This window comes from Tamandua tetradactyla, chromosome 13, assembly GCF_023851605.1.
Source record: "Tamandua tetradactyla isolate mTamTet1 chromosome 13, mTamTet1.pri, whole genome shotgun sequence".
Taxonomy (NCBI): domain Eukaryota; kingdom Metazoa; phylum Chordata; class Mammalia; order Pilosa; family Myrmecophagidae; genus Tamandua; species Tamandua tetradactyla.
In genome coordinates this window covers 46,287,136-46,301,948 of record NC_135339.1, presented here as the reverse complement: position 1 = coordinate 46,301,948, position 14,813 = coordinate 46,287,136, and the positions used below count along the sequence as shown (strand labels likewise).

Sequence of the window (14,813 nt, the reverse complement as noted above, 5' to 3'; positions counted from 1 at the left end):
GTCATGCTGAGGAAATGCCCTTCTATCTTTATCCTTTGAAGTGTTTTTATCATGAAAGGGTGTTGAATTTTGTCAAATGCCTTTTCTGAATCAATCAAGATGATCATGTTGTTTTTCTGCTTTGAATGTTAGTATGGTGCATTACATTCATTGATTTTCTTATGTTGAACCATTTTTGCATACCTGGAATAAATCCCACTTGGTTCTGGTATATAATTCTTTTAATGTGTTGCTGGATTCAATTTGCAAGAATTTTATTGAGGATTTTTGCATTTTTATTCATTGGAGAGATTGGTCTGTAATTTTTTTTTCTTATAGTATCTTTGTCTGGCTTTAGTATGAGGGTGAAGTTGGCTTCATTGAATGAATTAGGTAGCCATCCCCCCTCTTCAATTTTTTTGAGGAGTTTGCACAAGATTGGCACTAATTCTTTCTTGAATGCTTGATAGAATTCACATGTGAAGACATCTGGTTCTGGACTCTTCTTTTTTGGGAGATTCCTGATGACTGATTCAATCTCTTTACTTGTGATTGGTTTGTTGAGGTTGTCTATTTCTTCTTGAGTCAATGTTGGTTGTTCACACCTTTCTAGGAAGTAGTCTGTTTCATCTATGTTGTCTAGTTTATTAGTATGTTATTGCTCATAGTATTCTTTTATTAACTCCTTTATTTCTGTAGGGTCAGTAGTTATGTCTCTTTTTCCATTTCTGATTGTATGTATTTGCATCCTCTCTCTTTTTCTTTTTGTCAACCTTGCTAAGGTTCCATCAATTTTACTGATATCCTCAAAGAACCAACTTCTGGTTTTGTTGATTTTCTCAATTGTATTCATGTTCTCAATTTCATTTATTTCTGCTCTAATCTTCACTATTTATTTCCTTTTGCTTGCTTTTGGTTTAGTTTGCTCTTCTTTCTCTAGTCCTTTCAAGTGAACAGTTAATTCCTTGATTTTTGCTTTCTTCTTTTTAAATATAGGCATTTAAGGCAATAAATTTCTCTCTTAGCACTGCCTTTGCTGCATCCATAAATTTTGTTATGTTTTCATTTTCATTTGCCTTGAGACATTTACTGATTTTTCTTGTAATTTCTTCTTTTACCCACTGGTTGTTTAAGAGTGTGTTGTTGAGCCTCCATATATTTGTCAATTTTCTGGCCCTCTGCCTGATATTGATTTCCAACTTCATTCCTTCATGATCCAAGTAAGTGTTTTGTATGACTTCAATCTTTTTAAATTTACTGAGACTTGCTTTGTGACCCAGCATATGGTCTATCCTTGAGAATGATCCATGAACACTTGAGAAAAAGTGTATCCTGCTGTTGTGGAGTGTAATGTTCTATAAATGTCTGTGAAGTCTTGTTCTTTTATAGTATTATTCAAATTCTCTGTTTCTTTATTGATCTCCTGTCTAAATGTTCTGTCCATTGATGAGAGCAGGAAATTGAAGTCTCCAAGTATTATGGTAGATGTGTCTATTTCTCCTTTCAGTGTTTGCCTCATGTATTTTGGAACACTCTGACTTGGCCTATACATATTTATGATTGTTATGTCTTCTTGTTGAATTGTTCCTTTTATTAATACATACTGTCCTTCTTTGTCTCTTTTACTTATTTTACAGTTGAAGTCTAATTTGTTGGATATTAGTATAGCTACTTCTGCTCTTTTCTGATTGTTATTTGCATGGAATATCTTTTCCCAACCTTTCACTTTCAACCTGATTTTGTCATTGGGTCTAAAATGAGTCTCCTGTAGACAGCATATAGATGGGTCCTGTTTTTTTTAATCCATTCTACCAGATTATGTCTTTTGATTGGGGAATTTAATCTATTAACATTTAGTGTTATTACTGTAAAGGCAGTCCTTTCTTCTACCATTTTGCCTTTTGGATTTTAAATGTCATATCTAATTTTTTTCTCTTTTTACCTTTACTGATAGACTTCATTTTTATACTCTTCTCCACACCTATTGCTTCTGTCTTTTCATTTCTGTCTCTAGTGCTTCCTTTAGTATTTCTTGCAGAGCTGGTCTCTTGGCCACAAATTCTCTCAGTGACTGTTTGTCTGAAAATGTTTTAATTTCCCCCCCTCTTTTTTTTTTTTTTTTTTTTTTTCCAATGACATATTCCAAGTTTATTCTCAAATGTTGGTTCACATCAGTGGGACCATACAGTATTTGTCCTTTAGTTTTTGGCTAGACTCACTCAGCATAATGTTCTCTAGGTCCATCCATGTTATTACATGCTTCATAAGTTTATTCTGTCTTAAAGCTGCATAATATTTCATCGTATGTATATACCACAGTTTGTTTAGCCATTCTTCTGTTGATGGACATTTTGGCTGTTTCCATCTCTTTGCAATTGTAAATAATGCTGCTATAAACATTGGTGTGCAAATGTCCGTTTGTGTCTTTGCCCTTAAGTCCTTTGAGTAGATACCTAGCAATGGTATTGCTGGGTCGTATGGCAATCATATATTCAGTTTTTTTTGGAACTGCCAAACTGCCTTCCACAGTGGTTGCAACATTTGACATTCCCACCAACAGTGGATAAGTGTGCCTCTTTCTCCACATCCTCTCCAGCACTTGTCATTTTCTGTTTTGTTGATAATGGCCATTCTGGTGGGTGTGAGATGATATCTCATTGTGGTTTTGATTTGCATTTCTCTAATGGCCAGGGACATTGAGCATCTCTTCATGTGCCTTTTGGCCATTTGTATTTCCTCTTCTGAGAGGTGTCTGTTCAAGTCTTTTTCCCATTTTGTAATTGGGTTGGCTGTCTTTTTGTTGTTGAGTTGGATAATCTCTTTATAAATTCTGGATACTAGACGTTTACCTGATATGTCATTTCCAAATATTGTCTCCCATTGTGTAGGCTGTCTTTTTACTTTCTTGATGAAGTTCTTTGATGCACAAAAGTGTTTAATTTTGAGGAGCTCCCATTTATTTATTTCCTTCTTCAGTGCTCTTGCTTTAGGTTTAAGGTCCATAAAACTGCCTCCAATTGAAAGTTTCATAAGATATCTCCCTACATTTTCCTCTGTTTTATGGTCTTAGACCTAATGTTTAGATCTTTGATCCATTTTGAGTTAACTTTTGTATAGGGTGTGAGATACAAGTCTTCTTTCATTCTTTTGCATATGGATATCCAGTTCTCTAGGCACCATTTATTGAAGAGACTGTTCTGTCCCAGGTGAGTTGGCTTGACTGCCTTATCAAAGATCAAATGTCCATAGATGAGAGGGTCTATATCTGAGCACTCTATTCGATTCCATTGGTCGATATATCTATCTTTATGCCAATACCATGCTGTTTTGACCACTGTGGCTTCATAATATGCCTTAAAGTCTGGCAGCGTGAGACCTCCAGCTTTGTTTTTTTTCCCTCAAGATACTTTTAGCAATTCGGGGCACCCTGCCCTTCCAGATAAATTTGTTTATTGGTTTTTCTATTTCTGAAAAATAAGTTGTTGGGATTTTGATTGGTATTGCATTGAATCTGTAAATCGATTTAGGTAGGATTGACATCTTAACTATATTTAGTCTTCCAATCCATGAACATGGTATGCCCTTCCATCTATTTAGGTCTTCTGTGATTTCTTTGAACAGTTTTTTGTAGTTTTCTTTATATAGGTTTTTTGTCTCTTTAGTTAAATTTATTCCTAGGTATTTTATTCTTTTAGTTGCAATTGTAAATGGGATTCGTTTCTTGATTTCCCCCTCAGCTTGTTCATTACTAGTGTATAGAAATGCTACAGATTTTTGAGTGCTGATCTTGTAACCTGCTACTTTGCTGTACTCATTTATTAGCTCTAGTAGTTTTGTTGTGGATTTTTCCGGGTTTTCAATGTATAGTATCATATCGTCTGCAAACAGTGATAGTTTTACTTCTTCCTTTCCAATTTTGATGCCTTGTATTTCTTTTTCTTGTCTAATTACTCTGGCTAGAACCTCCAACATGATGTTGAATAATAGTGGTGATAATGGACATCCTTGTCTTGTTCCTGATCTTAGGGGGAAAGTTTTCAATTTTTCCCCATTGAGGATGATATTAGCTGTGGGTTTTTCATATATTCCCTCTATCATTTTAAGGAAGTTCCCTTGTATTCCTATCTTTTGAAGTGTTTTCAACAGGAAAGGATGTTGAATCTTGTCAAATGCCTTCTCTGCATCAATTGAGATGATCATGTGATTTTTCTGCTTTGATTTGTTGATATGGTGTATTACATTAATTGATTTTCTTATGTTGAACCATCCTTGCATACCTGGGATGAATCCTACTTGGTCATGATGTATAATTCTTTTAATGTGTTGTTGGATTCGATTTGCTAGAATTTTGTTGAGGATTTTTGCATCTATATTCATTAGAGAGATTGGTCTATAGTTTTCTTCTTTTGTAATATCTTTGCCTGGTTTTGGTATGAGGGTGATGTTGGCTTCATAGAATGAATTAGGTAGCTTTCCCTCCGCTTCGATTTTTTTGAAGAGTTTGAGGAGAGTTGGTACTAATTCTTTCTGGAATGTTTGATAGAATTCACATGTGAAGCCGTCTGGTCCTGGACTTTTCTTTTTAGGAAGCTTTTGAATGACTGATTCAATTTCTTTACTTGTGATTGGTTTGTTGCGGTCATCTATTTCTTCTTGAGTCAAAGTTGGTTGTTCATGTCTTTCCAGGAATCCATCCATTTCATCTAAATTGTTGTATTTATTAGCGTAAAGTTGTTCATAGTATCCTGTTATTACCTCCTTTTTTCTGTGAGGTCAGTGGTTATGTCTCCTCTTCCATTTCTGATCTTATTTATTTGCATTCTCTCTCTTCTTCTTTTTGTCAATCTTGCTAAGGGCCCATCAATCTTATTGATTTTCTCATAGAACCAACTTCTGTTCTTATTGATTTTCTCTATTGTTTTCAATTTCATTTGTTTCTGCTCTAATCTTTGTTATTTCTTTCCTTTTGCTTGCTTTGGGATTAGTTTGCTGTTCTTTCTCCAGTTCTTCCAAGTGGACAGTTAATTCCTGAATTTTTGCCTTTTCTTCTTTTTTGATATAGGCATTTAGGGCAATAAACTTCCCTCTTAGCACTGCCTTTGCTGCGTCCCATAGGTTTTGATATGTTGTGTTTTCATTTTCATTCGCCTCGAGGTATTTACTAATTTCTCTTGCAATTTCTTCTTTGACCCACTCGTTGTTTAAGAGTGTGTTGTTGAACCTCCACGTATTTGTGAATTTTCTGGCACTCTGCCTATTATTGATTTCCAACTTCATTCCTTTATGATCCAAGAAAGTGTTGTGTATGATTTCAATCTTTTTAAATTTATTAAGACTTGCTTTGTGACCCAGCATATGGTCTATCTTTGAGAATGATCCATGAGCACTTGAGAAAAAGGTGTATCCTGCTGTTGTGGGATGTAATGTCCTATAAATGTCTGTTAAGTCTAGCTCATTTATAGTAATATTTAGATTCTCTATTTCTTTATTGATCCTCTGTCTAGATGTTCTGTCCATTGATGAGAGTGGTGAATTGAAGTCTCCAACTATTATGGTATATGTGTCTATTTCCCTTTTCAGTGATTGCAGTGTATTCCTCACGTATTTTGGGGCATTCTGGTTCAGTGCATAAATATTTATGATTGTTATGTCTTCTTGTTTAATTGTTCCTTTTATTAGTATATAGTGTCCTTCTTTGTCTCTTTTAACTGTTTTACATTTGAAGTCTAATTTGTTGGATATTAGTATAGCTACTCCTGCTCTTTTCTGGTTGTTATTTGCATGAAATATCTTTTCCCAACCTTTCACTTTCAACCTATGTTTATCTTTGGGTCTAAGATGTGTTTCCTGTAGACAGCATATAGAAGGATCCTGTTTTTTTTTTGCATAATTTTTTTATTAATTGAAAAAAAGAAAAGAGATTAACACAACATTTAGAAATCATTCCATTCTAAATATGCACTCAGTAATTCTTAGTATCATCACATAGATGTATGATCATCATTTCTTAGTACATTTGCATTGATTTAGGAAAAGAACTAGCAAAACAGCAGAAAAAGATATAGAATGTTAATATAGAGAAGAAAATTAAAATAATAATAATAAATATATATATATATATAAAAGGAAAAAGAAAAAACAAAAACAAAAGATACAAACAATCAAACAAAAAAACTACAGTTCACGTGCAGCTTCATTCAGTGTTTTGACATAGTTACATTACAGTTAGGTATTATTGTGCTGTCCATTTTTGAGTTTTTGTATCTAGTCCTGTTGCACAGTCTGTATCCCTTCAGCTCCAATTACCCATTATCTTACCCTGTTTCTAACTCCTGCTGGTCTCTGTTACCAATGATATATTCCAAGTTGATTCTCAAATGTCGGTTCACATCAGTGGGACCATACAGTATTTGTCCTTTAGTTTTTGGCTAGACTTACTCAGCATAATGTTCTCTAGGTCCATCCATGTTATTACATGCTTCATAAGTTTAGTCTGTCTTAAAGCTGCATATGATTCTATCGTAGGTATACACCACAGTTTGTTTAGCCACTCGTCTGTTGATGGACATTTTGGCTGTTTCCATCTCTTTGCAATTGTAAATAATGCTGCTATAAACATTTGTGTGCAAATGTCCATTTGTGTCTTTGCCCTTAAGTCCTTTGAGTAGATACCTAGCAGTGGTATTGCTGGGTTGTAATCCATTCTGCCAGTCTATGTCTTTTGATTGGGGAATTCAGTCCAATAACATTTAGTGTTATTACTGTTTGGATAATATTTTCCTCTATCATTTTGCATTTTGTATTATATATCTCATATCTGATTTTCCTTCTTTCTACACTGTTCTCCATACTTCTCTCTTCTGTCTTTTCGTATCTAACTCTAGTGCTCCCTTTAGTATTTCTTGCAGAGCTGGTCTCTTGGTCACAAATTCTCTCAGTGACTTTTTTGTCTGAGAATGTTTTTATTTCTCCCTCATTTTTGAAGGACAATTTTGCTGGATATAGAAGTCTTGGTTGGCAGTTTTTCTCTTTTAGTAATTTAAATATATCATCCCACTGTCTTCTAGCTACTTGGTTTCTGTTGAGAAATCTACACATAGTCTTATTGTGTTTCCCTTGTATGTGATGGATTGTTTTTCTCTTGCTGCTTTCAAGATCCTGTCTTTCTCTTTGACCTCTGACATTCTAACTAGTAAGTGTCTTGGAGAATGCCTATTTGGGTCTGTTCTCTTTGGGGTGCGCTGCACTTCTTGGATCTGTAATTTTAGGTCTTTCATAAGAGTTGGGAAATTTTCAGTGATAATTTCTTCCATTAATTTTTCTCCTCCTTTTCCCTTCTCTTCTCCTTCTGGGACACCACAACACATATATTTGCGTGCTTCATATTGTCATTCAGTTCCCTGATCTTCTGTTCAAATTTTTCCATTCTTTTCCCTATAGTTTCTGTTTCTTTTTGGAATTCAGATGTTCCATCTTCCAATTCACTAATTCTAGCTTCTGTCTCTTTAAATCTACCATTGTAGGTATCCATTGTTTTTTCCATCTTTTCTACTTTGTCCTTCACTCCCGTAAGTTCTGTGATTTGTTTTTTCAGTTTTTCTATTTCTTCTTTTTGTTCAGCCCATGTCTTCTTCATGTCCTCCCTGAATTTATCGATTCGGTTTTGAAGAGGTTTTCCATTTCTGTTCGTATATTCAGCATTAGTTGTCTCAGCTCCTGTATCTCAGTTGAACTATTGGTTTGTTCCTTTGACTGGGCCATATCTTCAATTTTATGAGCGTGATCCATTATCTTCTGCTGGCATCTGGGCATTTAATCAGATTTCCCTGGGTGTGAGACCCAGCAGGTTGAAAGATTTTTCTGTGAAATCTCTGGGCTCTATTTTTCTTATCCTGCCCAGTAGGTGGCACTCATGGCACTCATCTATCTGCGGGTCCCACCAGTAAAAGATGCTGTGGCTCCTTTAACTTTGGAAAACTCTCACTGTGTGGGGGGGTCGCCAGCCGAAGCGGCTTGGGGGAGTGCCAATCTGTATCTCCCAGCTGGCCCGGGGATCCACGCGTGGGGAGGGTCGCCGGCCTCCGCGGCTTGGGGGAGCGCCTGTCCAAATTTCCCAGCCGGCCTGGGGTGTCAAGCGTGGTGGGGGGGCGCCAGCTGCCGCGGCTTGGGGGCGTGCCTATCCAGCGTTCCCAGCTGGACCGGGAAGTCACGTGTTTGGAAGGGACCCTGGTCGCCGTTCTCCGTGGCTTGGGGATCTCCGATCCAATTCTCCCAGCTGGTCCGGGGGGTCGCGTGTGGTGGGGGGGGCGCCAGCTGCCGCGGCTTGAGGGGACCACCCGTCCAATTCTCCCAGCCAGCCCGGGAAGGAGGGAGGGAGGGACTCTGGCCGCCTGCCACCCCGGCCCGGGAAAGTCTGCGCCCCTCGGCGATCTCACTGGAGCGGGTTCTCCCAGCCAGTCAGCCGTTCCAGAATGGGGTACGCTGTCTTCTTGGTCTCTGTCGTGGCTCCGTGAGCTCTTCTGTATCGTTTCTACTTCCCTAGTAGCTGTTCTGGAGGGAGAACTAAGACCCGCGCCTCTTACTAAGCTGCCATCTTCTCTGGAAGTCTCCCCCTCATTTTTGGAGGACAGTTTTGCTAGATACAGAATTCTTGGATGGCAGTTTTTCTCTTTTAGAGTCTTAAATATATCATACTAATGCCTTCTTGCCTCCATGGTTTCTGATGAGAAATCTACACATCATCTTTTTGGCTTCCCTTGTATATGATGCTTTTCTCTTGCTGCTTTCAAAGTACTCTCTTTCTCTTTGACACCTGACATTCTGATTAGTAGGTGTCTTGGAGTATGTCTATTTGGATCTATTCTGTTTGGAGTATACTGCACTTTTATGGCTTTCATAAGAGATGGGAAATTTCAGTGATCCTTTCCTCCATTATTATTTCTCCTCCTTTTCCCTTCTCTTATCCTTCTGGGACATCCACAACATGCATATTCATTCACTTCATGTTGTCATTCAGTTCCCTGAGACCCTGCTCATATTTTTCCATTTTTCTCCTATATTTTCTTTTTGTGTCAGATTTCAGATGTCCAGTCATCCAGTTCACTAATCATTTCTTCTGCCTGTTCAAATCTATCGTTGTAGGTTTCCACTGTTTTTTTTCCCCATCTCTTCTACTGTGCCTTTCATTCCCATAATTTCTGTGATTTTTTTTTCAAACTTTTGATTTCTTCTTTTTGTTCACCCATTGCCTTCTTTACATTCTCCCTCAACTCACTGATTTTATTTTTGATGAGATTTTACATGCTGTGTGAACATCCTGAATTAGTTGTTTCAACTCCTGTATCTTATTTGCATTGTTGACTTGTTCCTTTGACTGAGCCATATGTTTGACTTTCCTAGTATGACTCATTATTTTTTGCTGGCATCTAGACATTTGATTTCCTTAATTAGTTTATTCTGAAGAATGTTTTACTCTTTTACCTAGCATTTTCTTCCTGGATGGCTTTGTTCTCTACCTGTTCCTTGACATTCAGTTCAGCTTATTCTAGGCCTCTTTTTTGTTGTTTAACTGAACAGTATTTGTTTCTTGCCCTGCTTATGGGGCCTTTTTTTTAAGGAGGGTTTACTTAGATATCATAGACCCCAGTCAGATTTTCTCAGACACTACTAACCTCCTCTCAGGAGGAAAGATTCACCTACATCAGTTTTCCCTGAGGGTGAGACCCAGCAGGTTGAAAGACTTTCCTATAAAACCTCTGTACTCTGTGTTTTTCCTATCCTGCCTGTATATGGTGCTTGTTTGCTTGTGGCTTCCCACAAGCATAAAGTGATGCAGTGCCTTTTACTTCGGCAGACTCTCCCAGCTAGGGGCATGATTGAGAGAGAGGAGAGGTTCTAGGCTGGCTTTAATTGCTTCAGTTTTCCAGTCCTGGGGCCTGAATTCCTTGAGGGAGGAATTCCACCTAAGCTGGGCCCTACCCATCTCTTGGGGAAGCAGAACCTCCAGGGAATTAACTCCTGTCACTTGGCCAGCCATTTTTTCTCTCAGACAAGCTTAATTCTGCCCTTACCTGGGGCAGTTGGAGTCTTAGAAGCCTTTAAGTTCTATCTAATGAACTTTTAAGTAGTAAAAACAAAGCAAAAAAAAAAAATCCTTTTCAGAGCAAGACCCCTGTTCCTTGGGTTTCTTAATTGGTACATTGCTCTGTGTATCTCCAGGCTCTATGTGCCCCCCCCCCCTTTTTTTTTGGTCCAGTCCTTTTTAAGTATTCTGTGCTGTCTGATCCAAAAAGATGCATTTGTTTTTTACCCCCCATCTCTGCTGGGGCAAAGACTCCTAGTACCTTTAGCTCTTATTCCAGGTGGGTCTGAGCTGGGGGCCTATTTTCAGTAGTCAGAATTTGTTCATTAATTCTGCAATTGGAACTTGGTTGAGCTAAGTTCCTGCTGCTAGTAAAGTCTCTTTCATTTCCCCTCAGTGAACCAGCCTGCCATGCCTATGGGGAAGGTGTACCAGCTTCTGTGGCTTGGAGGACTTACAGTTCTATGTTGGGCCACAGCCAATCCAGCTTGTCCAGACTGATGTATGTGCAACGTCTGGTCACTGATGTGGCCCCAGGAGTTGTTCTGGTTACTCCTGGCTATTTTGTCTCTCCTTATCCTTGCTTCAATTTTAGACCAATTCTTCTTTACTCAGTTTTTTAAGGTGGAAAATTAGGTTATTGATTTGAGATCTTTCTTCTTTCTTAATGTAGACATCAATGGCTATACATTTCCTTCTAAGCACTGTTTTTTCTCCATCCTGTAAGTTTTGATATAATTTGTATTCATTTTCATTCCCCCTAAAGCATTTTTTAATTTCCTTTTAAATAACCCATTGGTTATTTAGGAGTGTGTTGTAATTGCAACATATTTTTGAGTTTCCCCAGTTTTTCCTATTTAGTTCTAATTTCCTTCCATTGTGGTCAGAAACAAAATTTGTTTTATTTCTATGCTTTATATTTATTTAAGCTTGTTTTATTGCTTAGTATATGATCTATCCTGGAGAGTATTCCACGTACACTGTAGAAAAATGTATTTTCCTTGTTGGGTGGCAGGCTCAATAGATGTCTGTTAAGTCTAGTTGATTTATAGTGTTTCTAAAGTCTTCTATTTCTGTTTTGATTTTCTGCCTAGCTGTTCCATCCATTACTGAAAATGGTGTAAGAAGTCTCCACCATTATATCTGAACTGTTGATTTTTCCTTTCATTTCTGTCAATTTTTGCTTTGTGTATTTTAGTGCTCTGTTATTAGGTGCATTTATGTTTATAATTGCTGTAACTCCTTATATAGAGTCTCAGTTCAAGCATTTGTACTGAACAAACTTTTCTTCCAGATTATGGATTTCAGGATTGGTTTATTACAGCTTGTATGTGTATGTGCTTGTGTATGTGAATGAGTGCATTTAAGTGAGGAATCAGGAAGGGCTCTTTCAGGACCAAAAACAAGACAATCAGTATCTCAGATTGGAGGTACTACTTTTAGTTTTCAAAGCAGGAAATAAAGTGATTCACTTAACAGATTTATATTTCATTTTATTAGATTGTTTTTATTTGCAACATGGATGAATAAGAGCAATAAATAAAGCTTTAAAGTTGTTAAGGAACTTTGGTGGATTTCTCGTTGTGGAATCACAATAGATTCCACATATAATAGATATGTGGAATATCTATAATAGATATCCGTTGTGTGTGTTTTTCTCTTGACCACAGCGAGGATTAATTAATGTCTTCTATTTTTGGATGCACGGAAATTTTGCCTCTTTTATTATTCAAATTGTTTGGTGTCATTTAGCAATAGCCTTAATAATATCTCTGAAATTCCTAAAAGGTTTTCTGCATAATATTTGTGAAAATTATTGTTTTCTTTCATAGGATTGGTTCAAGTAATCATATTGATCATATCATTTCTAATAGGAATGACAGAAGGGGGTCCATTCTGGGACACCATTCGTGACCAGCTCCTGGGCAAGCCATCTGAAGAAATTATAGAATGTCAGAAACCAAAGCCAATCCTTATTCCCACTGGAGAGGTAATGCATGCTGATTATTATAATAAAATTAGTTTATTGTTATTTTTAAATTTGTGAATTTCCAAATAATAATGGTGGATCTCTACTGATGTGGGAGGTCTTATTAAGTTATTCCTACATGAAAAGTTTTAATATTAAAAATATGGGTGCTATGAATCTAACACTAATGAAGAAGGGATAAACTTTTTGTATCTATGTTAAACAAATGGAACAATTAAAATTAGAAAAGGAAAAATAATATTAACATTTATCTTATTCAGGATTCATTTATATTTGTTCCAGGAAAATGTCCACACAGAATTCTCTGCAGAGAAAACATGCTAGGTTATATAAAAGGAATGTGTTCACATCACAACTTTGTCATAATTCAGAAGTATTATTTACTAAAGCAATCTTCTTTTAAAATTCCTTTGGAACCTGTATTTTCACATGTTTTTCACATATCAAAAGAACATGCCTGTGTTCATAAAATCATGAGTTGCAAAAGTAGAAATTTTTTTTAAAAGAAGTTTTTTTCCTAATATTCAATTAAAATTCTTGAGAAAAAAGAAAGAGAGGGATGAAGGGAAAGATTCTATACCAATCTGAATTTGGAAAAGAATAGATTCTTTTGGAGAGACCTTAGAAAACAAGGCAAGACTTGTGAACTGAAAACTTGAAGTGGTATTAGATTAAGAAAAGAAATCACTAAGTTAAACTAATTTCGAATGATGAAACTTTTGTTTCTTCGAATTGTATGAGAATAGTCACCACAGTACTCTAGGGCAACCCTTGGATGTCTATTATCCATTGTGATTCCACAATGAGAAATCCACCAAAAACCTCACTGATGAGAAAATAACTCCAAGTTACCGGGCATTGGCATTTGAAATTCACATGTTATAACCAGTTATAGAACAGATACGATGCTTAATACTACAGCATGTGTTGGAAAGAAAATCTATGATAGTAGGATTAAAGACCAAATCATCTGAAAGCATTTCAAATTTTCAGATAGCAACAGTAATATTCCTAACCCAGTTTTCATGTTTCGGGTTCTCAGCTTTCAAAACCTCATCCCTGGCACCCAGATATTGTTGATGTTCAAATTATTACTCTTGGGTCCTTGGCCATAACTGCCATCCCTGGGGAGTTTACGTAAGTTCTTTTTACTTAGTTGAAAATGTATTTATTGTGTATGTGTGTCTTTCAGTTAAAATCACTTCTTATCAGTGACATAATTCTATACTGGTCCCTGTGAATCATTGACAACAGTGTCACTTCTTCTTTCCCTCTTTTTTTTTGGCCACTGAACAATAAATTTCTTTACTTCTGTTACTGGAGGGTAACTCAAGGCATCCTTGGAGCACACATGAACATCTGAAAACTTATTGTTCCAAATGAAAATGATGCTGTGAATTATTATGTCAAGTAGAAAGACTTGAAGTAATAGCAAAATAAAGGTATTTAAAACAATCAGTTTAGGCATGTTAATGGAGGGATATTTTTAAACTTTCTCCTTATTCAGTCTTTCCCATCTCAGTAAATAGCAATTTTATGTATTTCAGATGCTCTGCTCCTAGATCTTGAAGTCATCCCTTAATCCTCTCTTTTTATCTTTGCCCTTATTCAATCCATCGATAAGTTCCGCATGTTCTTCTCAATACTTCCTCTCACTTCTCCCCTGTCTAAGCCATCATTGTCTCTCAGCTAGAGTATTGTAAACACTTCCTGCCTCCTGGTTCCCCCCCCCCCCCTTATACATCTGTAGTCTTGTCTTAACATAGCAGCCAGAGTATCTTTAAAACATTGCTTAGATCATGTTACCTATCTGCTAAAAACCCTAAAATAGCTTTCCATCTCAGTCCAGGTAAATCTTCAAATCCTTACAAATCCTACATGGACCCACTTAATCTGGCCCTCAGCAAGCTCTCTGATGTGACTTCTTCCTGCTCTCCCTTTTGCCCACCTCTGCTTCAGTCAACTTGGACTCACGGCAGTTCTCAGACTTCCCAAGTGTGCTCCTGTCTCAGAGATTTAGACCCTTCTGCCTGGAACACGTTTCCATCCAGTTAACCCCATGGCTGGCTCTCTTATTTCTTCCATTCTTTTGTCAAGTCATTTTTTTGTGTGAGTCCTGAGAATACTATGTAAAGTAGCTTTCACCCACCACAATCATCATCAGCTGTCACTCCCACAGCCACCACTACCACTGCCACCATAACCACGTGACTGCTACGGTTCCCAACCTCCTTAAACTGCTTTATTATTTTCCATAGCACTTACCATCCACTTGCTTTTTTAATTTGCTTATTGGCCATCTCCCATACATAGAATGTAAGTTCCATATTGAAATCTTACCATCTAGAAGTGGGTGTGGTATGTAGTAAGTGCTCAGTGTTTGACTGAAGGATTAAATGAATGAGTGAAGTGTTACATTCCTTGTGGGCAGAAACAGTATACTCTACCTGCCTTAGCTCTTCTAACATTGAATACAACTCATATATTTTGTTGAATAAATGAATGGCAAATGTTGTGATCTTTTGCCAGTGATAGTCATTGATTCTGCCTCTTTCCTTTGGTTAGTTGACTGTTTCCAGTTTAGCATTTGTTTTAAAATTTGTTTGGAAGATAGGAAAGTCAGGAATACAAACTCAACCTTTGCTTTGCATGGTCATTGAGTTCCTACATACTTTATAGTTGTGTCATGAGCCAGGGTAACTTTTCAACTTTTGCTACAAGTCTTTCTGTATATTTGGAACACATTCTGACTAGGAAAACACT

General features: G+C 37.0%; 1 protein-coding gene across 2 annotated transcripts in view; it reads left to right on the top strand.

Annotated features, from left to right (window-relative positions):
* The window catches only part of ASAH2 (N-acylsphingosine amidohydrolase 2), a 141,574-nt gene that overhangs the window by 103,396 nt on the left and 23,365 nt on the right, over positions 1-14,813 (top strand). For both annotated transcript variants that reach the window (XM_077125304.1, XM_077125303.1), the window contains 2 exons: positions 11,935-12,050; positions 13,093-13,187. In XM_077125304.1, the coding sequence (XP_076981419.1) occupies positions 11,935-12,050; positions 13,093-13,187 (211 nt within the window). The remainder of the gene's footprint in view (positions 1-11,934; positions 12,051-13,092; positions 13,188-14,813) is intronic.